We start from the raw sequence: 25,148 nt of genomic DNA, 5'->3' as shown, positions 1-25,148 counted from the left end.
CTTGGCCACCTGGGCACACTGCTGGCTCATGTTCAGCTGCTCTCTCCCAGCACCCGCAGGTCCCTCTCTGCCTGGCTGCTCTCAGCCACTCTGTCCCCAGCCTGTAGTGCTGCTTGGGGTTGTTGTGGCCAAAGTTTAGAACTCTTCACTTAGCCTTGTTAAATCTCATCCCATTGATTCTAGGTTGGACTTGGTGACCCTGGGGGACTTTTCCAAGCTGGATTTTTCTGTAATTCTGTGATATGTATTTTTATATATCTATATGCACACACACTATGTATTTTCTATATACCCTATGTACATTTATAGATATGTTCACTAGATTTTTTTATATATAACATGCAATATTTTCTATAAAGCCATTTGCAGTACCTCTGGAAAGGACAGTTTAATTTTTTTGCCAGTAATTGATGTGCACTGGTAAGATAAATCAGGATTTTTTTGAAGCTCTGATGTGGGAGTGCTGTGAAGGATAAGGTTGGGAAAGCTGTTCCTTAGGCTGGAGTGTTTCATGAGGAAAATGTGTGTGCATTATGTTTTCTTTCATGCTCTATTACAAGTTTTATGAAATCTATTATTAAATCAGATTTAATTATTTTTTAAATTCATCTCAATTCAAAAGTGATTCATTGCTGCATTATGAAATGCTCTAACAAAAACTCATCCCAGAACGTGGCAGTATCGACTGATTTTGCCACCAATTCAAAACAGGCCAAGATTGCTTGGAGCCAAGAAATTAAGATATATTTTTTTCCCTACCCAGAAAGCCTCTGAGTTGTTTTTTACTGATCTATTCCTATGCAGTGAAGCTACTGTATTTGCATGGTGCCACAGCAATGGTTGTGTGGCATGAACTCGAGTCTTTAACAGATTCATTCTGTGTTACCACTTTCAACACACAAGGTGAACGTCACAGGATGTTAGGGGTTGGATTGGACTTCTGCAGAGCTTCCAGTCCAACCTCCCTGCCACAGCAGCACCACAGCATCCAGCACAGGTCACACAGGAACACATCCAGACAGGGCTGGAAAGGCTGCAGAGAAGGAGACTCCACAACCTCTCTGGGCAGCCTGTGCCAGGGCTCTCTCACCCTTACACTCAAGAAGTTCTTCTTCATTTTGAGGTGCAACTTCCTGTGCTGCAGTTTCCATCCCTTGCCCCTTCTCCTATGGCAGGGCACAAGTGAGCAGAGGCTGTCCCTGTCCCTTCCTTCCTGATCCCCAGCCCTCAGCTATTCCTATCCATTGCTCAGATCCCCTCTCAGCCTTCTCCTCTGCAGGCTAACCAGCCCCAGGGCTCTCAGCCTCTCCTCATCAGGCAGAGCTGCAGTCCCTTCAGCATCCCTGTTGCCCTCTATTGGCCTCTCTCCAGTAGATCATGGTCCCTCTTGAACTGGGGAGTCCCCAACTGGATGCAGTGTTCCAGGTGGGGTCCCCAGGGCAGAGTACCTTCTATGTGAAATGTTCGCCAGCAAGGAACCTCTGAAGCCAGAGCACCTTTTAGGTCCTTTAACAACCTGTAAAGCCTTTTGCTGTAACATCTGTGTGAAATATACCCCCCAGTGTTGCAAAAGCAGATAATGCAGCAAGAAAATAGCTGCTGTGGTTGATTTAATAAAGAAGTAAATTTCCAGGCCCCTCCAAATTATGCAAAGCTGACAAGTTGTCTGCGTTGATAATCTGAGTGCTGGGGAATAACAGGGTGGGTTTATTGCACTTTTCCTTCTTATTCCATCTCTCTAGCAAAGGGGAATAAAGCAGTATCCATTCAAATACTGCTGGATTGACTGAGCCTGCTGCTGCTGCAGGAGAGTAGAGCACTTTGGGATGAAAAATGTTCAGATTTCGTTTTGCTAAGATGGAGATTCTTGGGTTTGTTGCTAGTTCTTGATTGATACAAGTACCTATCAGCTACAACAGTGGTAATGTAGTTTTCAAAGCAGAAGTATCCATGCAGTCATTTGTTGTTTTCAAAGCTAAAATTAATTCTCCTAAGAAGCTGGCTTTTTATTTGAGTAATGGTGTTAGGTACCAGTGGTATCTTCTAAGATGCTGGAACAGAATCTGGAGTGCTACAGTTTTAATCAGTCATAGAATCAGTCAGGGTTGGAAAGGACCACAAGGATCATCCAGTTCCAACCCTCATGCCATGGCCAAGGGCACCCTGCCCTAAATCAGGATGCCCAGAAGTTCATCCAGCCTGGCCTTAAACATCTCCAGGGATGGGGCCTCAACCACCTCCCTGGGCAACCCATTCCAGGCTCTCACCACTCTCATGCTGAAGAATTTCCTCCTCACATCCAGTCTGATGTGCAGGCTGATGCATTCAGACTTCAGCATACATCATTTAGCCTTTCTGGTGCAGATGGGTCTGCCTAGATATCATTGTTTCTTCCTGACCCAAAACCTTTGATATTGTATATCTGTCTGGTTGCCTTCATGTTTTACTGAGGCTGTAGTCTGAGAATGTCACTGTCACCACTGAGCCCTGTGGATTGGCTTTCTTTAAAGGTCTGCATCGCTGTGACCAAGTCTGTGGTGCATCCCTTTCAAAGTGGTGACACAAAATTAGCCTGTAAAGAAAAATAGGAGTATGGGGCATCCAAAACCAATCCTGACAGCTCATGTGGACAACTTGGCCACACCTTGAGTACCATGTTCAGTTTTGGACATCTCAGTACAAGAGAAATGTGGAGGTGCTGGAGCCAGTGCAGAGGAAGGTCCTGGAAAATGAATCTGATGAGGAAAGACTGAAGGAGCTGGGGATGGTTAGTGTGAAACAGAGGAGGCTGAGGGCAGATTTCATGGCTGTCTGCAGCGACCTGAAAGGAGGTTGTGGAGAGGTTGGTGCTGGACTCTTCTCACAGGTGATTAAGACAAGAGGGAATGGCCTCAAGCTGCCACTGGGTCGGTTTAGATTGGACATTGGGAAAATATTTTTTCCTGGCAAGAGTGTTCAGACACTGGAATGAGCTGCTCAGGGAGGTGGTGGAGTCCCCAACCCTGGTTGGTTTAAAAATCATTTGGCTGTGGTGCTTGGGGCTATGGTTTAGGGTGCACCTTGCAGAGCAGGGATATGCCTTGGACTCATTTTTCCAACCTGAGTATTTCTGTGGTTCTGTGAATACTTGGTCCAATATCTGTGTTGCTTTTCTTGAACTGCTAAAGCTCAGGGGAAAAACCCAACACCCCAAGCCCCAAAGCAACCACAGTTACACACTGTGTATCGTTCCACTCGCTGCTGAAATACAGAATCTGTCTTGCGAAATCTTTCTGAGGCATTCAAATTAGCACATGACCTCCTTTGGCAAAGAGGAGAAAAACTGTCAGAAGGAGCACAAAAAATAATCCTGCTGACTTGGTTGGAAGTGACTATTGCTGTGCTTCAGAGGCTGTTTAGCATATGCATCAGTAATGTAGGAGAGGCAGTAAGCAGTGCAATAAGTGGTTCAGATTGAGGACTACATCTCTGCTCTGCTAAAGCCTTTTCTGACCATGCCTGCAGCTGCCTCTGCACATACAGCCAATTATTGTTACTCCAGCTCTGTACATTTTTAATTAATGCCAGCAGGATTTAGCATGTCCTAACACAAAGGCTTGAATTCTTCTCCTGTGCTCAAAGTCTGCTTTTCACCACTGTGCTCTCTCTTGCCTCCTCTACCAAGCTGGCTGAACCAGGGTTAGTCGTGGAGTCAAGTCACAAAGGCAAGTAGTCAGCAGTTCTTTCTCATGGTATAAGTACAGTCTCTTGCTGTTCTCTGTGTAGCAGAAATCCTCAAGGCTGTCAAGATTGCACTCTTGAAGGACAGAAGACAAAAGCAGGTCCTTAAGTTGAGAGCTGCTCACCAAAAACGCCTTCTTTTGAAGGGCAGGAGGAGCACTGCAGGTTCACCTGGCTCTAAAACTGGCAAGGTCTGGTGCCAAGGTCTACCTGTTAGAGGTGAGAGTGGAGTCCTGCTTGCCTAAGGCAGATAATGCTGACCCCCACTCTATGCAGTGCTCTTTGTATTGTCTGTAAGGAATGTGGCAGTGGTGCTTGAGGAAATGGGTTAGGGTGTACCTTGTACAGTAGGGATATTGGTTGGACTTGCTGATCCTGAGGGGCTTTGCCAAGCTGAGTGTTTCTGTGATTCTGTGAAATGTTAGGACAGCTAAACTATCATCTTTCACATCTTCTGGTTAGGGGAAACATTTACATGGATCTACCTGGACATCATGAGATTTACAGCATCGAATGCTGTAAATCTCATGGCAAATGAGAAGACACCAGCAGTGTGCTGAGACCACAGTCTTTTGGCAGTCTCTGGAGCAGAGAAATCAGATACAGGGTGGTATTGATTGGTATTAGTGGTGTGAAGTCCTTTTACCTGAGCAGGAGGTGGCACATTTTCCCCTAAAAAAAACATACTGGCAGGCAGAGAGACACTTCAGCTTCTCTTGGTGTCATCTTTGTGGTGTAACAAGAATACACAACTCCTCTTTCCCCTCTGTGGCAGTCCAAGATCTTCCATTTTCCATCCAGACCACTGAATTACACTGGCTTGAACTTCCATCTTCTTCCTCTGGTTTCAGCCCTTCTTGCATGCCCTGGGTGGAGGTCTGTGAGGACAGGGATCAGCCCATGGGTTCAGGTGCTTTTCCACTGGATGGGTTTTAGAGCTGTTTGCTGCAGCTACCAGAGGCAATAACAAGGCTGACGAGCAGGTGCCTCGATTACCCCTATCTGGTTTTAATGACACTCAAATGAAATCAATTTTCACCAGGCCTGTCTGGGCAATTGCAGTTGTGCTGATGGAATGTTTCACCTTGGCCTTGGAAATATGAGTGTTGCTGTAACCAATAAAATGAAATAAGAAAAACAAGCACTGTAACAGAGAGTTGGAACATGGATATCACGGAGCTGCTGATGCAGTGCAGAACGGGCAGGGAGAGAGAAGCAGCTCCAAGTGTAAAAGCTGTCCCTGTCTCCTCCTGGCTTCCTGGGGCTGATGGTAGAAGATATGCACCCTAACAGTGGACTGTGACGTTAAATATAGCAGTGGACAAAAGATGGCAGAAAAGCAACAGAGTGTTTTTGTAATCAAAGCAAGAGAATAGGACAGAGTATACAAAGGTAGCTTTAAATGAAGCTGTCTTTACAGAATCACAGAACCTTAGAGGTTGGAAGGGACCTCCAGATATCCCCCAGTCTAAACCCCCTGCTAAAGCAGCATCATCCAGGGGGGTCCACACAGGAATGAATTGGATGGGTTTGGAAAGTCTCTAGAGAAGGCCATTCCACAATCTCTCTTTGCAGCCTGGTCCAGGGCTCTGGCCTGTAAAGAAGTTTCTCCTCACGTTGAGATGAAACCTCCTATGTTCTAGTTTGTAACTGTTGCTCCTTGACTTATTGCTGTGCACCACTGAAAAGAACTTGGCCCCCTCCACTGGACACCCATCCCTGCAGATATTTATACATACTGATCATATCCCCTCTGTCTTCTCCAGGCTAAAGAGCCTCAGAGTTCACAGTTTCTCTCCACCAGGGAGAAGCTCAAGTCCCCCACTCATCCTCCTGGCTCTCCACTGGACTCTCTCCAGCAGGTCACTGTCTCTCTTGAACTGGGGAGCCCAAAATTTGACACAGTATTACAGGTGTGGTCTCAGCAGGGCAGAGTAGAGGAGGAGAAGAACCTCCCTACATCTGCTGGCCACACTTTTCTTGATGCACCCCAGGAAAAATAAATAATTATCTCTTGTCTTAAAGGAAAGCAGCTGTTGGATTCCACACTTGGGTTTTGTATATAAATCTGACTTGTCGACCTTTATGTGACTTATTTTGGTTTGTTTTCTTGGTTTTTAGAAACAGGAGTGGAGCCTTGTCCTTTAGTTATCTTTTTGGCTCCATAGCAGTGTGCTCTATGCTCTGCTCAATCATTTTCTGAATGAAATATGAAAGCAAGTTAATTTGCTCCCTGAGCAGCATCACAGAATCCACCAGATTGGAAGAGACCTCCAAGCTCATGCAGTCCAACCTCTCACCCAGCCCTGTCCATTCAGCTAGACCATAGCACTAAGTGCCCCATCCAGGTCTTCTGACTCAGGAAGTCAGAAAGCCACATGGCTTGTATGGCACTTGGCACCACATGCCAGGTACCTGGGCCAGCTGCTGACCCTGGCTGAAAACAGAGGAAAGGGCAAGAGTTAATCAGAAGACTTTGAAGCACGAGGGTGTGAAACTCCCGGGGGGGGGATGAAGAAATCTTACTGAATCTTACAGATGTTTGGCAAAAGAAATTCTCAGGTGCAGTAAAAGCTGCTCTCCTCTCCGGTGAGGGCAGAAAATCGGATTCACCGTGTGTTCTCTATGCAGCATCGCTGTGTTTATTTTGGTGTGATCAAATGCTTGGCGGTCCTGCCCACACACAACAATCCATCACTTCCCTCTGCCTCTCTGCCTCCCCCTGTGGTCTGTGCTTCAACAGCTGTAATTTACTTGTCTACAATTGTCACAAAAGCTTTTCTGCTGATAAAACCACCCCGTTCATATATATATATACATACACACACACATATAATTTTTTCCCTCCTTCCCTACAGATCTGTAAGATCAAAACCATATTAAAGATTTGATCCGAATATTTTCCATTTGAAACAGGCTTTTTTTTTTTGCCTTCAGTAGGTTTTGCCCTATTTATCCAGAGGGAACCATAAGGGAAAGGCAAGATGTGAGGAAAAGAGGATCTAAAAAACACCATCTCTGCTGAAACCCAGGGCCCTTTGCCTGGCACAGCAAGCATCGCTCCCTGCATAGCCAGGGAATGCGAGAGGCTGGGGAACGACTCCCTCTAATCCCCGCGCCTGGGGGTGCAGCTGGATGCTTTCGAGCTGCTGAAGCCAGAACTGCTTTGGGAGCGCTTCATCTCCGGCACGCAGGTGGTGGTGATGGTGTTAGGAGTGAATGACACAGCTCTGTCGGGTGACACGGAGCTGATCTCTGCATCAGCCAAGAGGAATTGAGCTTTGTCACTCCCCGCCGGGGCTACCTTTCTCCTGGTATGTGCGGGAGGAGGCGGTGAGAGGCTTTGCTGCATTCCGCCGAGCGGAGCCCCGAGCGCGCTGTGCCGGGCGGGCAGGCAGGCAGGCAGGCAGGCAGGATGATCGCTGTCTCCTTCAAATGCCGCTGTCAGATCCTGCGGAGGCTCGCCAAAGGTAACGTGCTTTGCTCCTTGCTGGTGGCGGGGCTCTGCCGCAGCCTGCCCCAGGCACTGCCCGCTGCTCGCACTTTGAATCCGACCGTCCTTCCATGCACTGTCAGGCAACAAAGAACTCGGCATGCAGAGAGGTGTTAGGGGCTCCGCCACTTCAGTCCCTTGCGTGTCCCATGCTGCGCTAGGAAGGATAGGTTCTCCTGTTCCTTTTCTTTCTTTCCCTGTGGCTAAAAGGAGCATTTCTTTCCAACTGGAGCGCCGAAGTTACCGTGGGGTATAATTGGTTTGTGTTTCTACTGCCGGCTCGGAGGAGTCCCTCCTGGGTCAGTGCATGCTCTGCTTTGCTGGGAACAACTGACAGTGCTATTCAGGACCTGGATCCAGGAGGAGTTTCTGTTGTTCATTGTCTTTGGTAAGGTCTTTCTGCCGATGCTTTAGGTGCTGTACGGGGTGAAATACAGCCAGCAGCATGTGGGTTGTTGCTTTTTCGGGGCTGCACTCGCACATCACACTTGTGAAGTTAATTTGGCTGTTAGAGCAGTGTGCATCTGATGTTACTGTAAATCTTTGTACTCTCTGCTTTTAGCACTTGGAACTTTAAAATACTCCTTGCACCTTACTCTGAGTCCCCTGTGGTCGTTAAAGCAGCAGTGTGAAAACCTGCCTGTGTAAAGCACCTTCCCTGTCTCTTAGTTTCTAAAAATAACTCTTTTTTCCCCCAAATTTAATCCTTGCATTTGATAATTTGTCCTTGTCTGTGTAAAAGAAACAAAACAGCCTTGTTTGGGGGGTTTTGGCTCGGGATTCTGGTGGCAACTTTTAACATTATTATTATTAGCACAATGTGCCTGCAAATAAAAAGCATCTGTGGCTGAGGTTGGGTACTGTGAAACATGTAATGGCCATTACTGTGCAGCTGGAAACACAGCCGTGCATGAATGAAACTATGGGTGTCAGCTCACCTTGACAAAAACAGGAGTCTTTGATTATTAGTTGGTGTAGCTCACCCAAAAAAAAAGGGTATTTCGTTTTTATGGAAGCATGAAAGAGTAAGGTGCTGGTACAGTGAGATCAGCTAATGGGGAAAGAGGAAGCATCACAGTCAAACTTATATAATGCATTTCCCTTTTCTTTAGATTGCTGTTTGGGGGGGATGTTGTTCAAAGCATATGAACTCAAATGTTTATTAATCATGCCCCCTCTTGCAGGTTTGCTTCTCTTTCAGATCCGTGCTGGGTAATGCCTGCTTTTCTCATGTGTAAAATGTTTCTATTTTGGTAGCTCTATTACACATTTATCAGGTCAAAGTCAGCATTTTCTCTTCTCCCGGTTTGAGCAGAGCAACCTTTTTGTCTGCTGATATCTCTATAAGGCAGATCTGGGCACTAATTCAGCCTCTCACTGATGAGAGTTGTTGCTCCACTTAAATACAGTTTCCCTGGGATTAATCAATATCCTTATACATCATAGCCATCTTAATTCGTTCACATTTCCATCGTTCAACTCAGGCTAGTGTGGGTTTTTTTTCTCCTCTGAAATTATCTTAACTTCCTTTGAGACTCCTTACTTTTCCTACTGCCTCCTGATAGGAGCTGGAATGATACTATTGATTTTTTGCATTAAATAAGTGTGCTTTTGCTTATCTTACTATTAACAGTTGATTAAAAAGAAGGCAGTCAGAGGTATGTCCATGTATTCTCCTGCATGCCTTATGCAGGCAAGAGTGGGGTATCTGTCCTAAGTGATAGGCTCCTGAATTGTCACCATTTTGAGCAAAACCTTTGTTCTTTTAGCTTACTCTCCTGCCTTCTGTGGCCTTGGCTTTTGCATCACAGCCACCAGTTGTGGACTGCTCAACACAGTCAGGCTAGCTGAGGACCGGGGTGGGTTGGTGACATTCACGTTAAGTGTGGAGAGGACTCCTGCCGCCAGCCAGCATTCTCCTGCTGCTGCATCAGCTGGGAGAAGCTCTTCCCTTCTAGCTGGCTAGTCCTAGGGCTTGGCACTTCCACAGAATCACAGGGCATTGGAGGTTGGAAGGGACCTCTTCCACTGGGAGATGTCCTTGCCTATGGCAGGGAGTTGAAACTAGATGATCTTTCAGGTACCTTCCAGCCTAAGCCATTCTGTTCTAGTCTATGATCTCCAGAGATCGTTGAGTCCAACTGCCTTGCCAAAGGAGCATCCTCTAGGGTAGTCCTCACAGGAATGCATCCAGGTGTGGATGCCTCCTTGGAAAGTCTCCAGAGAAGGAGACTCCACAACCTCTCTGGGTAGCCTGTTCCAGGGCTCTGGCACCTTCACTCTAAAAAAGTTTCTCCTCATGTGGGGATGAAACCTTCTCTGTTCCAGTTTGTGTCCATTGCTCTTTGGCTTATTGCTGTGCACCACTGAAAAGAGCTTGGCCCCCTCTGCTTGACACCCACCCCTCAGCTATTTGTACACATTGCTCAGATCTCCTCTCAGCCTTCTCCGGACCAAACAGCCTCAGGGCTCTCAGTCTCTCTCCATAGGGGAGATGCTCAGGTCCCTCATCCATGGAATTCCTTTGCTCCAAAAGCAATTTCCCTTGCTTTAATGCTTTCCCCCAGCCTTGCTTTAGTGCTTTCCCCCAGCCTTTCTCTGGTAGAGTCTTTTTCTTCTGTGCTGTACCTTTGTGCAGTTCCCAAAAATAATTTCTTCACTGCCTTTCAGGCTCTACCATGGTGAAAAGAAATAGGTATGACAGGTTTCTTGTGTTTTTAGCAGCCAGTGCACAGCAGTGAATTGTGCCACACAAAGTGGGAATATTTGTTTTCCTGTGTTTGTGTATGTGACTTTTTCACACCTGTCTTGACAAAGTCTGCTTGTGTCTTCATTTCTTGTTCTTTGAGATAAGGATGTAAAAGAAAATGCCTCTTCTGGGCAGCTGGAGGCTCTCCAAAAGCAATTTGTCCCAACGGGGAGATGTTCAGGCAATATTGTGTTTTACAACAATTATGCTCCCTTCTTCCTGTGCTTCATCTTAGCCTTTCAAAACAAAAGGAAAGCAGAGCTGTGTCTCTCTGGGTCGCTATGCATGCTTAGTTTGTTATTTAACAGTCTCTGTCAGGAGAATATTCAAGAGTTCTGAGTGAATGTCAAGGTGGAAATACCATCTGGCTGTGGACACGCTCTCCAAACCCCCATCAGTGACCCACTGCTTCTCTTCCTTCCCATAGCCAGAAGTCAGACCTTGCAGCATGAAAACCTGTACCTCTTGTCCTCAACTCCAGGGTCATCTCTGGCCTTCTTTTCTGCTCTCTAACTTCAAGTTTATGCCAGTCATAGGACACAGATGTAGAACCATAGAATGGCTTGGTTGGAAAGGAACATCAAAGATCATCTATCCAATAACCTTCTTGCCCCCCTGCTCCTTCTTCACCACTGCCCTAAGCCTGTGTAGTCCTTCTATGCCTTATTGTCTGTCTTGGTACGAGGGGCACTGCATCTGCTGAGGCTGCTGCACACCAACTCTTCTTCACTAAAGCATTTGACACTCTCCCACAGCATCCTTCTGACTAAACTGAGGCAGTGTGGTCTGGATGATCAGGTGGTGAGGAGGATTGGGAACTGGTTGAAGAAAATTCAGAGAGCTGTGGTCAATGGGATGGAGTCTAGTTGGAGGCCTGCTAACTAGTGGGGTCCCACAGGGGTCAGTACTGGGACCAGTTCTGTATCACATATTTGTCAGAGACCTGGATGGGGGCACAGAGAGCACTGTCAGCAAGGTTGCTGATGGCACCGAACTGGGTGGAGTGGCTGCCACACCAGAAGGCTGTGCTGCCATTCAGTGAGACCTGAGATTGGAGCAGGGAGAAACTGAATAAAATTTAACAAGGGCAAGTGTAGAGTCTTGCACCTGGGAAAGAGCAGCCCCAGGGATCAGTGTAGGTTGGGGACTGACCTGTTGGAAGGCAGCAAAGGGGAAAGGGACCTGGGGGTCCTAGTGGATGGGAGGTTGATCGTGAGCCAGCAATGCGTGAGGGGCAATGCCATTCTGGGGTGCATTAGAAGGACTGGGGCTAGTAGGTCGAGAGGAGGTTCTCCTGCCCCTCTGCCCTGCTGAGGCTACACCTGGAGTACTGTGTCTAGTTCTAGGCCCCCCAGTTCAAGAGGGACATAAAACTGCTGGAGAGAGTCCAGCACAGAGCCACAAAGATAATGAAGGGAATGGAACAGCTCTGTTAGGAGGAGAGCCTGAGGGAGCTGGGGCTGTGCTGCTTGCAGAGAGGGAGCCTGAGGAGGGATCTCATTAATGTTTATAAAGATGTGCAGGTGAGTGGCAGGAGGCTGGAGCCAGGCTCTGCTGGGTGATGCCCAGTGCCAGCACAAGGGGCATTGGGTGGGAGCTGAGGCATAGGAAGTGCCATGGAAACAAGAGGAGGAATTTTTTCCCTGTGAAGGTGCCAGAAGTCTGGAACAGGCTGCCCAGAGGGGCTGTGGAGTCTCCCTCTCTGGAGATATTCCAGAGCTGCCTGGATGTGTTCCTGTGTGATCTGCTCTGGGTGCTCCTGATCTGGCAAGGTTCCTGGAGGTTGGACTGGTTGAGCTTTGAAGGTCCCTTCCAGCCCCTGACATTCTGTGATTCTGGATTTCCACTGTACCCTCTGAGGCCAAAATAGGAGGCAAACAGGATGTTCACAGCAATTATTCATGCAGGGAATTTAAAAGGCTGTGAGATTAGTCCCCTTAATGAGTACTACACTTCAGCTTTGAGAGTCCTTGTTTTGAAGGTTAGTATGTTTTCAGTGATGAAATGCCATGTTACCAAGCTTAGGTGAAGCTCCACCTTTGTGCCCATTAACAGGCAACCATGGAAGAAAAGTATTGGTTTATTTGATGAAGTCATTTACAAGAAGGGTATTGTGTGAGACTGTTGTCTTGTACATGCTGAGACATGATTTGAGTTTAGATTTAGGCTGGTTAAGAGTAACAAGAACTGAAAGAATCCATTATCTTTTTGCACCAGTGTGTGGTTGCTACACCAGTGTGTCTTTTCCATGTTATTTTTCAGCCACAGCTTTTGGGTTTTTTAATGGCATTTAAGATGTTTATGGTGGGTATAAGTTTGTACTGTAGCTACCTGGTTTCCAGGTGGCCAAGAGAGCCAGTGGCATCCTGGCCTGCAACAGGAATGGTGTGGCCAGCAGGAGCAGGGAGGTCATTCTGCCCCTGTACTGTGCACTGGTTAGACCACACCTTGAGTGCTGTGTTCAGTTCTGGCCCCCCAGTTTAGAAAGGACATTGAGATGCTTGAGTGTGTCCAGAGAAGGGCGACGAGGCTGGGGAGAGGCCTTGAGCACAGCCCTACGAGGAGAGGCTGAGGGAGCTGGGATTGGTTAGCCTGGAGAAGAGGAGGCTCAGGGGTGACTTTATTGCTGTCTACAACTACCTGAGGGGAGGTTGTGGCCAGGAGGAGGTTGCTCTCTTCTCTCAGGTGGCCAGCACCAGAACAAGAAGACACAGCCTCAAGCTGTGCCAGGGGAAATTTAGGCTGGAGGTGAGGAGAAAGTTCTTCCCTGAGAGAGTCATTGGACACTGGAATGGGCTGCCCGGGGAGGTGGTGGAGTCGCCGTCCCTGGAGCTGTTCAAGGCAGGACTGGATGTGGCACTTGGTGCCATGGTCTGGCCTTGAGCTCAGTGGTAAAGGGTTGGACTTGATGATCTGTGAGGTCTCTTCCAACCTTGGTGATACTGTGATACTTTTCCCCTCTAGCTGGAATATTGCTGCCTTGCTCTCCTTGTAGGTATGGTTAGCTATAGGTAAATGGATGTGTAGCTGTTGATACATGCCTATATATGTTGTAAGCAATGTTGGAAGTGGTTAGGCAGTTATGAAAAGAATAAAGCTCTCTTCTCTAGTACATTAGCTACTAAAATTTGCCCTGAGAAGAGGGGTTTTTTTTAATGTTTCTATATTCTTTTAATTTTTTATCCTTTTCCTATCCCAAAAGAGCAGGGCAAGCCAAAAACTGCATTAACAATCTACATTATAGATCTCCCTTGGAGAAGCACTGGGCTCAGAGAGAATGGTAACTTGCATTTGGAGCAGCTGACTATAAGGAAGTGCCACATTTGGAGTTTGGAGGGCAACCACAAACCTGCTCTTTGTACAACTGCTCATACTGCAGATTTTTTTGTGTATGTGTGTTGGAAGAAATACTAATTTGGGTTGGTTTGGGATTTTTTTCCTTGGTTGCTGAGCAGCTTGCTGTGCATACTGAAGAGCCTGTTGTGATCACTCCCATTGAATGCAGGGGCTAAATTGTAATGGCACAATTTACAGTAATTATGTAAGAGTGGCTGTGTAGGACAACAGTGAAAAGTTGCTGAAATGTGTCAGCTGCTCAGGTTTGCAGCTAAATTAACCACTTCAGAGTTTAAAATTTGCTTTTCAAGTAGTGCATTACAGAGCCTTGGGTGTGGGTAATTTATGTAGGATGGTTTAGGTTGGAAGGGACCTCAAAGACCATACAGTTCCAATCCTACCACTAGAACAGGTCGCTCAAGGTCTCATCCAACCTGGCCTTGAACACCTCCAGGGAGGTTGTGGAGCACAGAATCACAGAATGTGATCCTTGATCACACTCTGTGATTCTGTGCTCCACAACCTCCCTGGGCAACCTGTGCCAGTGTCTCACCACCCTCACTGTAAAGGTCATCTTCCTGTCCTAGAAATGGGTAGATTCAGACTGGATGTTAGGAAGAAGTTCTTCATCATGAGGGTGATGAGACCCTGGAATAGGTTGCCCAGGGAGGTGGGCAAAGCCCCATCCCTGGAGGTGTTTAAGGCCAGGCTGGATGAGGCTTTAGAAAGCCAGATCTAGTGTGAGGGGTCTCTGCCCACGGCAGGGAGGTTGGAACTAGATGATACTTGTGGCTCCTTCCAACCCTGGCTGATTCTATCATTCTAACATCTATTTTGAATCTTCCCTCTGCCATTTTAAACCCATTGCTCCTCTTAGCATTAGACCACCCTGTCAGTAGTCCCTCCTGTAGCCCCCTTCAGACACTGGAAGGCCACTCCAAGGGCTCTTCAAAGCCTTCTCTTCTCCAGGCTGCAGAGCCCCAACTCTCATAGCCTGTCCTCCTAGCAGAGCTGCTGCAGCCCTCTGAGCATCTTCATGGCTCCCTCTGGACTGGCTCCAACAGTTCCCTGTCCTTCTTGTGTTGGGGGCTCCACAACTGTACACAGTAGCAATCTAAGTTGTTGCTGGAGTGCATTGATGTATGGACATGTTTGTTTTGCTGCCTTATTAGCCCCTAGAACAGGAAGCTGTAGCTGCTGCATGAAGTTGCTTACTGAAACACACTCCTGATTCTAACGAGGAGAAAAAAACTTAACACACCCAGATGAGTGAAGTTGTTCTGGATATTATCCTAATGGAAACAGAGCACTCTGATAAAGATGTCAGCTGCTGTTAGACAGCACACGGTGTGAGGAGCTGAGTGGTCTGCCTTTCTCCCATCAAAGCCTTAGAGTGCACCTTCAGGATAATTCATCGCCTGCCGCGCATACAGATCCCTTCTGCAGACACAGATTTTTATGCTTCTAATATGTTTCCAGTGCAGGGAGATAAAGCAAGCCTAAAAGGCAGGATGGTGCATGCCAGTTTAAAGATGATCAGTTATCTGAAATTGGTTAGGGGCCTAAAGCACTGAAGGATGAATTCTGAGTGTAGCTGGCTTTAGGTTATACTTTGCTTTGTGCAGATGCAGCTACAACAAACTCCTTTTTCTTAAGCCATGACATTAAAATGGTGCTAAGGACTTGACAACAAGGCTGTACACTATCTCATGGCAAACTTTCCAATGTTTCACCAGAGACCAACAGGATGAGATTTAACAAGGCCAAGTGCAAGGTTCTACACTTTGGCCACAACAACCCCATGCAGTGCTACAGGCTGGGGACAGAGTGGCTGAGAGCAGCCAGGCAGAGAGGGATCTGGGGGTGCTGGTAGAGAGTAGCTGAAGATGAGCCAGCAGTGTGCCCAGGTGGGCAGCAGAGCCAATGGCATCCTAGGATGCCAGGCTCCTAGGAACAGTGTGGCCAGCAGGACAAGGGAGGCCCAGCTGCCTCAGCCTGGCTTTGTGGCAGAGCTGCTCCAACCCCTTGAGCATTTTCATGGCCCTTGGGACTTGCCATTTTTTATTTTGTGTTGTAGTTGTAAACCAAACAAATATCTTCTATTAAGAGACTGTTTGTCAAATAGGAACATGGAGGTAGAGTGGCCATAATGTGCCTTATGTCACCCAGCTGGTCAGTGGCAGTCTAGGGTACAACCTCTTCTTCCTCAGTCCGATTTCTGCAGCAGGGAGTCAGAAGAGTTCCTGAAGTTGGCAAAGACCATGAGAGAGCAAAGAAGACTGCATGTCCTTTTCCCTTACAGATTTGTCTTGTATCTGCCTTCTTTATTTACACCTAAACGTGCCTTTAGCCAGGATTGGTTTAGAATTGCTTTGGAATGGTAAGTGCCTGTGTTATGATCACTGAAAGAGAGGAAGACAGATTAATTGTTGTTAAGATCTTCCTTCTCCATGTGCTGTTTAGACTTCCCAATGCTGTGTACGTGTGGAACAAGAGGCAGATTTATTCTAGTTCATGAGTACTAGTAGTTTGCAATATTGTCCTTTTGTTCCCAAGAACTCTTTGAACCTATTGTTGCAAGAGGAGAAAAGATTTTCTCTCCTGCAGCAAGCAGATCCCAGTTCAGAAGTTCAAGCAATATTTCTTTGCCACTAATATATTCAGGAGCTGGCAAACTCTTTATTAATTATTCAGGATGATCTGAAGTACAGCAGCATACTAACCAAGCTGTGTGAAACTTTGACAGAAAAGAAAGACATTAAAATACTTCCCAAAGCAAGCACAGACTACTAAAAGGGGAAGCACTGCTGCAGCCCCGATGGGGTTTAGAATGGGTGTATGGAGGTCTTCAGAGAATTCTCTCTGGTTTAGATAAGGTTCTGTAGCTGCTTGCAGGCACTCATAAGGTGTGAAAAGCATGGCACAGAAAGCCATGCCACACAAAGGTATGGGAAGTGGCCATTAGCTGGCTGGTATCTGTCAGACACCAGTAGCTGATGTCTGATATAGGGGTCACAGGGCACTGGAACAGGGATCTAACATATGTCTATCAAGAGCTGAGGGCTGGGGGTCAGGAAGGAAGGGCCAGGGACAGCCTCTGCTCACTTGTGCTCTGCCATAGGACAAGGGGCAAGGGATGGAAACTGCAGCACAGGAAGCTGCACCTCAAGATGAGGAAGAACTTCTTGAGTGTAAGGGTGCCAGAGCCCTGGCACAGGCTGCCCAGAGAGGTTGTGGAGTCTGCTTGTCTGGAGCCTTTCCAGCCCTGTCTGGATGTGTTCCTGTGTGACCTGTGCTAGATTCTGTGGTGCTGCTGTGGCAGGGGGGTTGAAGTGGAAGATTTGCAGACGTCCCTTCCAACCCCTAACATCCTGTGATATGGCAGCTCTGATATCTGCCTGCACATGCAAGGCATAGGTAGTGTTCTTCCCAGCACCTTTGGATTTTCTCTTGGCTGGTTACTCCTGAAGTGCTGGCACAGGAGCTCAGAAAGTGTCTTGGACTTTGTGCCTTGCCCCTAGCTGAGTGATGAAGATAGCAGTACTTCTTTCTTCTGAAAAGCATTCTAAAAGGGGGGAGAATAACAATATGTGGCAGCTGGTAGGCTCTCTAAGTATAGAAGATTAATGGGAGTTATTTAAGAAATAGTTTATCAATAAGTGGTGCCAGTTTTAATACAAATGCAGGCAAGACTCCTGTGCTGTAAATAATGAAACCCCAGGCTGGCTCGGGGATGGAGCTTGCACAAACATTTCCCTGAATAGGAGCATTGCTGCAGGATAGAAGTGTGCTGCAAGTGTTTTCATGTGTTCCTCTGCAGTGTCACCATCAGCAGTCACAGAATCACACAACTTCAGAGGTTGGAAGGGACCACCAGAGGTCATCCAGTTCAACCTCCCTGCCAAAGCAGCATCACCCAGGGTAGTTCACACAGAGATGAATCCAGGTGGGTTTGGAAAGTGCCTTGGGTGCCTGGGGAATGAGCATTAGATGTGGTGCTGCTAGGAGCCCTGTGGAGCATAGAGCAGAGGTCAGTGGGGAGGAGAAGTGAAATGAGTGGGAGGTGTAAGAAAATTTAGGTGAACTCTAGAGACTTGGGGATGATGGTGGATAAGAAGCTCAATATGAGCCACCAATGTGCGCTTGCAGGCCAGAAAGCCAACCAGATCCTGAGCTGCATCAAGAGAAGTGTGGCCAGCAGGGTGAGCAAGGGGATTCTCTCCCTCTACTCAACTCTTGTGAGACCCCACCTGGAGTACTGTGTCCAGTTCTGGAGTCCCTGTGACAGGAAAGATCTAAACATACTGGAACATGTCCAGAGAAGGGCCATGAGGATGGTCAGAGAGCTTCATCTGCTCTGCTATACAGACAGACTGAGAAAGTTGGGGCTGTTCAGTTTGCAGAAGAGAAGGCTCTGAGGAGACTTTATTGTGGCCTTCCAGTATGTGAAGGGGGCTATAGGAAAGCTGGGGAGGGACTTTCCAGGGTGTCAGGTTATGATAGGAGTGGGGGGAGTAGAGTAAAACCAAAAGTGGGTAGATACAGATTGGATGTTAGGAAGAAGGTGGTGAGACACTGGAACAGGTTACCCAGAGAGGTGGTGGAAGCCTCGTCCCTGGAAGTTTTGAAGGCCAGGCTGGATGTGGCTCTGGGCAGCCTGATCTAGTGTGAGATGTCCTTGCCCGTATGGGAGAGTTGAAGCTAGATGATCCTTGGGGTCCTTTCCAGCCCTGATGATTCTGTGATTCTATGAAGCAGACACAGCTTTTGCTGAGGGCACAGCCTGTGCTGCTGGAGAGGCACAGACAATGTGAGGGGAAACAGGAGGGGTTAAAAAGTGGTCATTTAATGTAATGTTTTATGTCATATAAAGCTAAAGCCTGCATTTATTTAATGGTACTTACCTAGACATTTTAGGAACGTGTTTCAAGGTGATTCTTTGGGTGGGGATGGGCTCTGGTGCTCCAGGTGCAACAGGGAAGGACAAACTTACTCCCCCAAGTGTTTTATAAATGCTTAGCTTGGGAATCCACTAAATCTTAGTTACTCTGTGGAATAAGTGTTAGGGTGTACCTGCATTTCAAGGCAGAACTGTGTGCTCTTGCAGCTTCATCTGTCTCTCAGCATGAATCCTGGGAATAGTGCCTCGTCTGCTTTTCATTCTTCGCCACTGCAGAAGTGCTGGCACGTTTCTGTTGCTGGAAAGTCCCACTGCAGGCACAGCCCCTGAGCAGGCAACTCTGTCAGCGTAGGTTACAGCACCTCTCTGAACAGCTGCCAGTAAACAGAGAGAAGGTAACCTCATTCCTCTTGCCCTGCCTGCATTCCCTGCAGCAGTTTCACAGAATCATGGAATCACAGAATGTTAGAGGTTGGAAGGGACCTCCAGAGAGCATGAAGTCCATCCCCCCTGCCAAAGCAGGATCCCCTAAGGTAGTCCACACAGGAATGCATCCAGGTGGGTTTGGAATGTCTCCAGAGAAGAGAGCTCTTTTTGTGGTCAGCAGCAATAAGCCAAGGAGCAATGGATACAAACTGGAACAGAGAAGGTTTCAGCTCAGCATGAGGAAAAGCTTCTTTACAGTGAGGGTGACAGAGCCCTGGCACAGGCTGCCCAGAGAGGCTGTGGAGTCTCCTTCTCTGGAGCCTTTCCAACCCCACCTGGGTGCATTCCTGTGTGGATCCTGCCTTGGCAGGGGGGTTGGACTCGGTGATCTCTGGAGGTCCCTTCCAACCTGTGAGTTTCTGTGATTCTGTAATAGCTGCTTTATCAAAGAAAGAGAAGGAACAGAGGAAAAAAGGGATCCAGTGTTAGGGCTTGGGTTACTGCTCAAATGCAGGAAAGTGCATTATTGGTGAGGGAAGTCTTTGGAGAGCTCAGGAGTCCAGGAGGGTGTCTAGTTGTGTCTTATCTGCATTTTCACTCTGCAGCTGTGTGACACATAAACATGTGCCCCTGACAGCCACTTCTGCTCATTGATGCAGAGCTTCCAAGGCAGCAAGACCACTTCCAAATGCAAGTGGAAGGTAGGCTGTGCCTTAGGAAGTGCTTGAGCTCCCTTTGTAGAAGAGTGCAGTTCACTCTTCTAGTCTCCTCTTATGGGCCATGTGAGGACGGTTCAGACAAGGCGCCCAGACCATCAGCAGCAGGAGTTCTTTCAAACACGAGCGAGAGCCACTTCTTAAGCACATGCTGCGCAGCACTGAACAGCAGCTGCTCTGGGTTGGCTGACAGCTGCACTGAGGTGGGAACTTTAGCCTGAGGGAATAGACTTCTCTTTTGTTGTAGCTGTGGCAGAGATCTGCTTTGTCCAACCTAACAGAAATCTTCATTCCCGTTTCTCATAGGCTCTGCAGAAATGTGAGTAGTTTTTCTGGCTGCAGCATAAACTCTGCCTTTAATCTTCATAGGATTCACATCCTCCCGTTTTGCTAGGCTGAGACCTTGGCGTGGGTGGGCTGGGATGTGGTGTACTCAGTACCAGGCTTTGCAGCTTGTTTCAGTGTTTCAGATCTCCATGCAGCCATCAGTCAAATGGTATCTAACTGCTCCAGCCAGTTTGTCTTTCAACGCATGTTTCAGACCTGCTAAGTTGTCCCACACTGCTGTGTGGTTTGGGTTTTGTTTTGGTTGATGGTGTTTTTTTTTGATTGAACAGGGTTGCGGAGTCTCCCTCTCTGGAGTTATTCAAGAGCTGCCTGGATGTGTTTCTGTGTGATGGGCTCTAGGTGCTCCTGCTTTGCAGAACTGGGTGACCTTTCAAGGCTCCTTCCAGCCCCTGACATTCTGTGAGAGGTTTCTCTATTTCAAGTGTTGCTCAGGAATTCCTCAGGAGACAAAACATTACTCCCCCCCACTCTCTGTTTAACCATAAGTAATCATAGAGTAATGAAGTAAGAGAAAATTGCTCTGATCTTTTCACAGCAAATGCCACTATCCCTGTGACCATAAAGAAGGAAACAGCTGAGGGATGACACTGGAAGGAGCAAAGCTGGGACTATTGACAAGGTCTTGTAATGACAGGAGGAGGAGGAATGGGTTTAAAGTGGCAGAGGGGAGATTGAAAGTGAATGTTAGGAAGAAGTTGTTTGCAGTGAGGGTGGTGAGACACTGGCACAGGTTGCCCAGGGAGGTTGTGGATCTCTAACATTCTGTGATTCTTTGAGAGCTGAAGCTATGAGAGTAAATTTTAAACCTACTCTCTTTCTGAGTTGGATGATAAATATAGAACAGGTAAGACAAGTAGTTCAGAAGGAAGAATTTATTTTGCTGTGAGTGAGACAGAAGCCTGGCATAGGCTGCCCAGGGGGGTTGTGAAGTCTCCCTCTCTGGAGATACTCAAGAGCTGCCTGGATGTGTTTCTGTGTGATCTGCTCTAGGTGCTCCTGCTCTGCAGGGAGGGTTGGACTGGGTGATCTTTTGAGACCCCTTCCAGCTCCTGACATTCTATCATTCTGTACCTCTAAAGCATGCAGCAAAAGATGAAAAAAGTTGTGTTCACTCCATGAGCACCTTGAAGACTTGGAAAAGTCTTTCTTCAAAAAGAATATTCTGGAAAACATCTGCTCCATATTTTATGAGGTGGATATCTAAGATTCAGTTATGGAAGGAAGAGTCTCAAAGTCTCCTCTCTTCTGGAAGCAGAGGGGGCCAGGAGGCTCGTGTGCCCTGTCACAGTTAAAACCAGACCTGCTATTTCAAGATCAACTTTGTCTTAGTTAGGAAGAACAGAAAGCAGAGATTGTGAGAGAACATGGTTGGGTTAAACTTTCTTAACCCTTGGCATGCAGGCATCATCAGCTTGGTCAAGAATGTTCTTGCATGGAGCCCATGAGGCTCACACCCACGTGGTTAACCATGCAGCTGAAACACTTAAGAATTTATGGTAACTTATTCTCTCTGCTGGTTTTCATTACAACATTAGAAGGGCTTTTATTCTGGGTAAGCCTTTCCTGCAAAGGGGAATAGGCTTCCTGTAAATGTAGGGTTTGTGGCATGAATCTGTGGGGACTGTGTCTGATTTGAAGTTGCTAATGGATTTGGCATATTAGTGGAGCATTTGCTCACCTAATACCACCTCCTTGCATCATGAACTGCATTAAGGTTTTATTCTTGGCATCTTTCTCTTCAGCTGCTCCTTTTGTGGTGTCTGTGCCAGTGAGCACATCCAAACCTGTTATTTTATAGGGGGTTAAACACAACACTTTTCCTGAGACATATGTCTGAGGAAGTTGACCTAAAGTTATGGGTCCATAAATATGAAGAAATCCATGGGCTAAATGTGTTTGAAACATTTCCATCTCAGGATCTTCTAGAAACTCTCTGGAGATACTCAAAAGCTGCCCCAAACACAAGAAGGACATGGAAGTGTTGGAACCAGTCCAGAGGAGGCTATGAAGGTGCTCAGAGGGCTGCAGCAGCTCTGCTGTGAGCACAGGCTGAGACAGTTGGGGCTCTGCAGCCTGGAGAAGAGAAGGCTCCCAGGAGACCTTGGAGTGGCCTTGCAGCATCTAAAGGGGGCTACGGGAGAGCTGGGAAGGGACTACTGACAAGGTCTTGTAATGACAGGATGAGGAGGAATGGGTTTGAACTGGCAGAGGGGAGATTGAAAGTGGATGTTAGGAAGAAGTTCTTTGCAGTGAGGGTGGTGAGACACTGGCACAGGTTGCCCAGGGAGGCTGTGGCTGCTCCCTCCCTGGAGGTGTTCAAGGCCAGGTGGGATGAGACCTTCGGTGACCTGTTCTAGTGGGAGGTGTCCCTGCCTATGACAAGGGGCTGGAACTGGCTGAGCTTTGAGATCCCTTCCAACCTAAACCATTCTATGATTCTGTGGATGAGCTTTTGAGGTTAGGACCTTCTGTGACTCTGTGAACTATGGATGTGGGTCTGGACTGACTGAAAGAGGAGACAGAGCAGTGGCATTGCAAAAGGTCATAGAGTCCAAGTGAGGTCTGGGAGGGATTTTGAGTCAGTGATTCTCACCTGAGACAGAGCTGAGTTTCCTTAAGGGGTTGATTTGAGACCTGTATAAATAGCTGCAATGCAGGTAGACTTAAGATCAAGCAGGTACCCAGGAGCTGGTGTTGGGAGAACATAATTGCAATTCTTGTCAACTCTGCCATGTTTGAGATAGGTTAAACAGTCATAGCATGGAGTTTGGAAAGGTGCTGGTTGGATGGCTCTTTCTTTGGATGATCCCTAGGCTCTTTCCAGCTGTAATGCTGCAGAATCACTATAAAGTAGACAAGATGATTCATCACTTAGACTTAGCTGGAGAAATGCTTTGACTTTTGAATAGCATTCAGTAGTCTTAAATCTTTAAGGGATCCTTGTTCACTTAAACACTTTGTGCTAAGGTCCTTCTCCCAAGGACTGAAAGGCCTCTCTCTCTCTGTTCTTCAGCATGTCACCTCATTAAAGGTCACAGCTGCATCTGGCTGTAATGTATTAGGTCTTAATAATTTATTAGTGGATAGACCTAATAGCAGCCAGTACCTGAAGGGGGCTACGAGAAGGCTGCAGAGAGACTTTGCAAAGACCTGCAATGACAGGATGAAGGCAATGGCTTCAAACTAGAGCAAAGCAGATTGAGGTAGATGCTAGGAACAGGTTCCGCACTATGAGGGTGGTGGAACTTTGCAACAGGTTGCCCAAGGAGGTGGTTGAGCCCCTATCCCTGGAGATATCCCAGGTGAGGCTGGACAGGGCTGTGGGCAACCTGATCTAGGTGAGAATGTCCCTGCTGACTGCAGAGGGGTTGGACCAAATGACCTTTGGAGGTCCCTTCCAGCCCATTCTGCAGGCCTGTGATTTTGCCAGGTTGTCAATACATAGTTTGCATTGCTCAAGAGTCAGAAAGTTTCTTTATGCCAATGGCTTTATAATGCTTGAAAAGGTTGTTTTGTGGATGTGGCAGGTGTCTGTCAACTAATTGTCCTACTTGGCTGTTGGAGAAGCTTAGTTGAAATGTTAACTGCTTGAAAAATGTTGGCCATAATCTAATTTCTGTGTTGCTATTGTGGCAAATGATGGAAATCATTTCTAAATCTTTATACCACTGTAGTAATGGAAGACACCATGAAATAAAATGCAGCTCTTCACACTGCTGCTGCCTGTCTGGGGAAGTATTTTTATATCTGCATGCTTACGAAGAGATATTTTTATATATGTGTAACTTTTTTTGCTCTATACAGATCAAGTGCCTTTGTGACTGAACTCAACCTGTCAGTTCTCAGCCCTTCACAGTTACACTGTTCCATATATTTTTATTCAGAACAGCTTCTAGCACTTCCAGGGAGCTGTATTTTGGGTTGTTAGTGTTTTCACGAGGCACTAGTTCGGGGCACCACTGAGAATTGGCAGGGTTTGCTTTATGCGGTCACATACAGAGTTCATCCTTCTGCTACACAAAACTGAGGAGGGAGGTGGCTGGTAGCCTGTTAGGCTATGCTGCCATCCAACTAGATCAGGACAGGCTGAGAGCTGGCTCAAGGCAAACCTCATGAAGGTCAGTAAGGACAAGTGCAGAGTCCTGCACCTGGGGAGGAATAACAGCAGGCACCAGTACAGGTTGGGGCTGCCCTGCTGGAAAGCAGCTCCATGGAGCTAACACCACTATGCAAACAGCTTAAGCATCCTGCAAAGCAGCTCCGTGAAGAAATACCTTGGAGTGCTGGTGGGCAGCAAGTTCTGCATGGGCCAGCAATGTGCCCTTGTGGCCAAGAGAGCCAATGGCAGCCTGAGGTGCATCAGGAAAGTGTGCCCAGCAGGGCTAGGGAGGTTCTTCTCCCCTCTACTCTGCCCTGCTGAGACCACACCTACAATACTGCATTCAATTTTGGGCTCCCCAGTTCAGGAGAGACAGGGACATGCTGGAGAGAGTCCATCAGAGAGCCATGAGGATGTTTAGGAAATTCAAGCATCTCTCCTGTAGAGAGAGACTGAGAGCCCTGAGGCTGTTGAGTCTGGAGAAGGCTGAGAGGAGATCTGAGCAATGTCTATCAATATCTATGGGGTGGGTGTCAAGTGTAGGCTTAGGAGAGAGTTTGTGCGAAGTGTCAAAGACACTAAAATTGTTACTCTGGCTGTGACTATGTAAAGTCTGTAAGCTTTTATCCAGTTGTAACAGGAGCTCAACTGCAGTGCTGCATCCAGCTCTGGAGGTCCAGAGGAGACCACAAAAAATGCTCAGGGGCAGCTCTGCTACAAAGCCAGGCTGAGAGAGCTGGGGGTGTTCAGCCTGCAGAAAAGGAGGCTCTTGGAAGATCTCACAGCAGCCTGCCAGTAGCTGAAGTGGGCTACAAGAAGGCTGCAGAGAGACTGTTTGCAATGGCTGCAGGGACAGGACAAGGGCAATGGCTTCAAACTAGAGCAGAGCAGACTGAGATTGGATGTTAGGAACAGGTTCTGCACCATAAGGGTCGTTGAACACTACAACAGGTTTCCCAGGGAGGTGCAGATACTGAAGGTGAGGCTGGAGAGGGCTGTGGGCAACCTGATCTAGTTGAGGATGTCCCTGCTGAGCGCAGAGGGGGTCGGACCAGATGAACTTTGGAGGTGTCTTCTTGCCCAGCCCATTCTATGATTCTATGATTTTATTAAAGAAGTCAAAAGCTGTCAGCTTGTGTGTACACCACATACTTCTTCTCTGTAGTAATTTTCTCAAGCAGCCCTGCCTGAGGGAGCAGGAGTGGCTCCTATTTGCTTGGGCAAGATGTGAAGCTTTCTATGTTGGGCAAAACATGAGCAGAGCACATTTAGCATCTGTGACCTGTCCAAGCCCTCACTTCATTCTCAGCAGTTCCCATGAGCTCTGTGTGAGTTTCCCATCTCTTCTCATTCTCTATCTA

At 47.4% G+C, this 25,148-nt stretch overlaps 1 protein-coding gene across 14 annotated transcripts in view; it reads left to right on the top strand.

Moving 5' to 3' along the window:
- The window catches only part of GRIP1 (glutamate receptor interacting protein 1), a 358,558-nt gene that overhangs the window by 174,917 nt on the left and 158,493 nt on the right, over positions 1 to 25,148 (top strand). Inside the window, exon 1 of one of the 14 annotated variants that reach the window (XM_064166287.1) lies at positions 7,032 to 7,190. The exons of the other annotated variants lie outside the window; for them this stretch is intronic. Coding sequence (XP_064022357.1) covers positions 7,136 to 7,190 — 55 coding nt within the window. The 5' untranslated portion in view covers positions 7,032 to 7,135. Of the gene's footprint in view, positions 1 to 7,031; positions 7,191 to 25,148 lie in introns of those variants that run through there. 14 annotated transcript variants of the gene reach the window in all.

Source organism: Pogoniulus pusillus, chromosome 27, assembly GCF_015220805.1.
Source record: "Pogoniulus pusillus isolate bPogPus1 chromosome 27, bPogPus1.pri, whole genome shotgun sequence".
In the NCBI taxonomy this organism is placed as follows: domain Eukaryota; kingdom Metazoa; phylum Chordata; class Aves; order Piciformes; family Lybiidae; genus Pogoniulus; species Pogoniulus pusillus.
The sequence above is the reverse complement of the archived record's forward strand: the minus strand, read 5'-3'. Positions and strand labels throughout refer to the sequence as shown.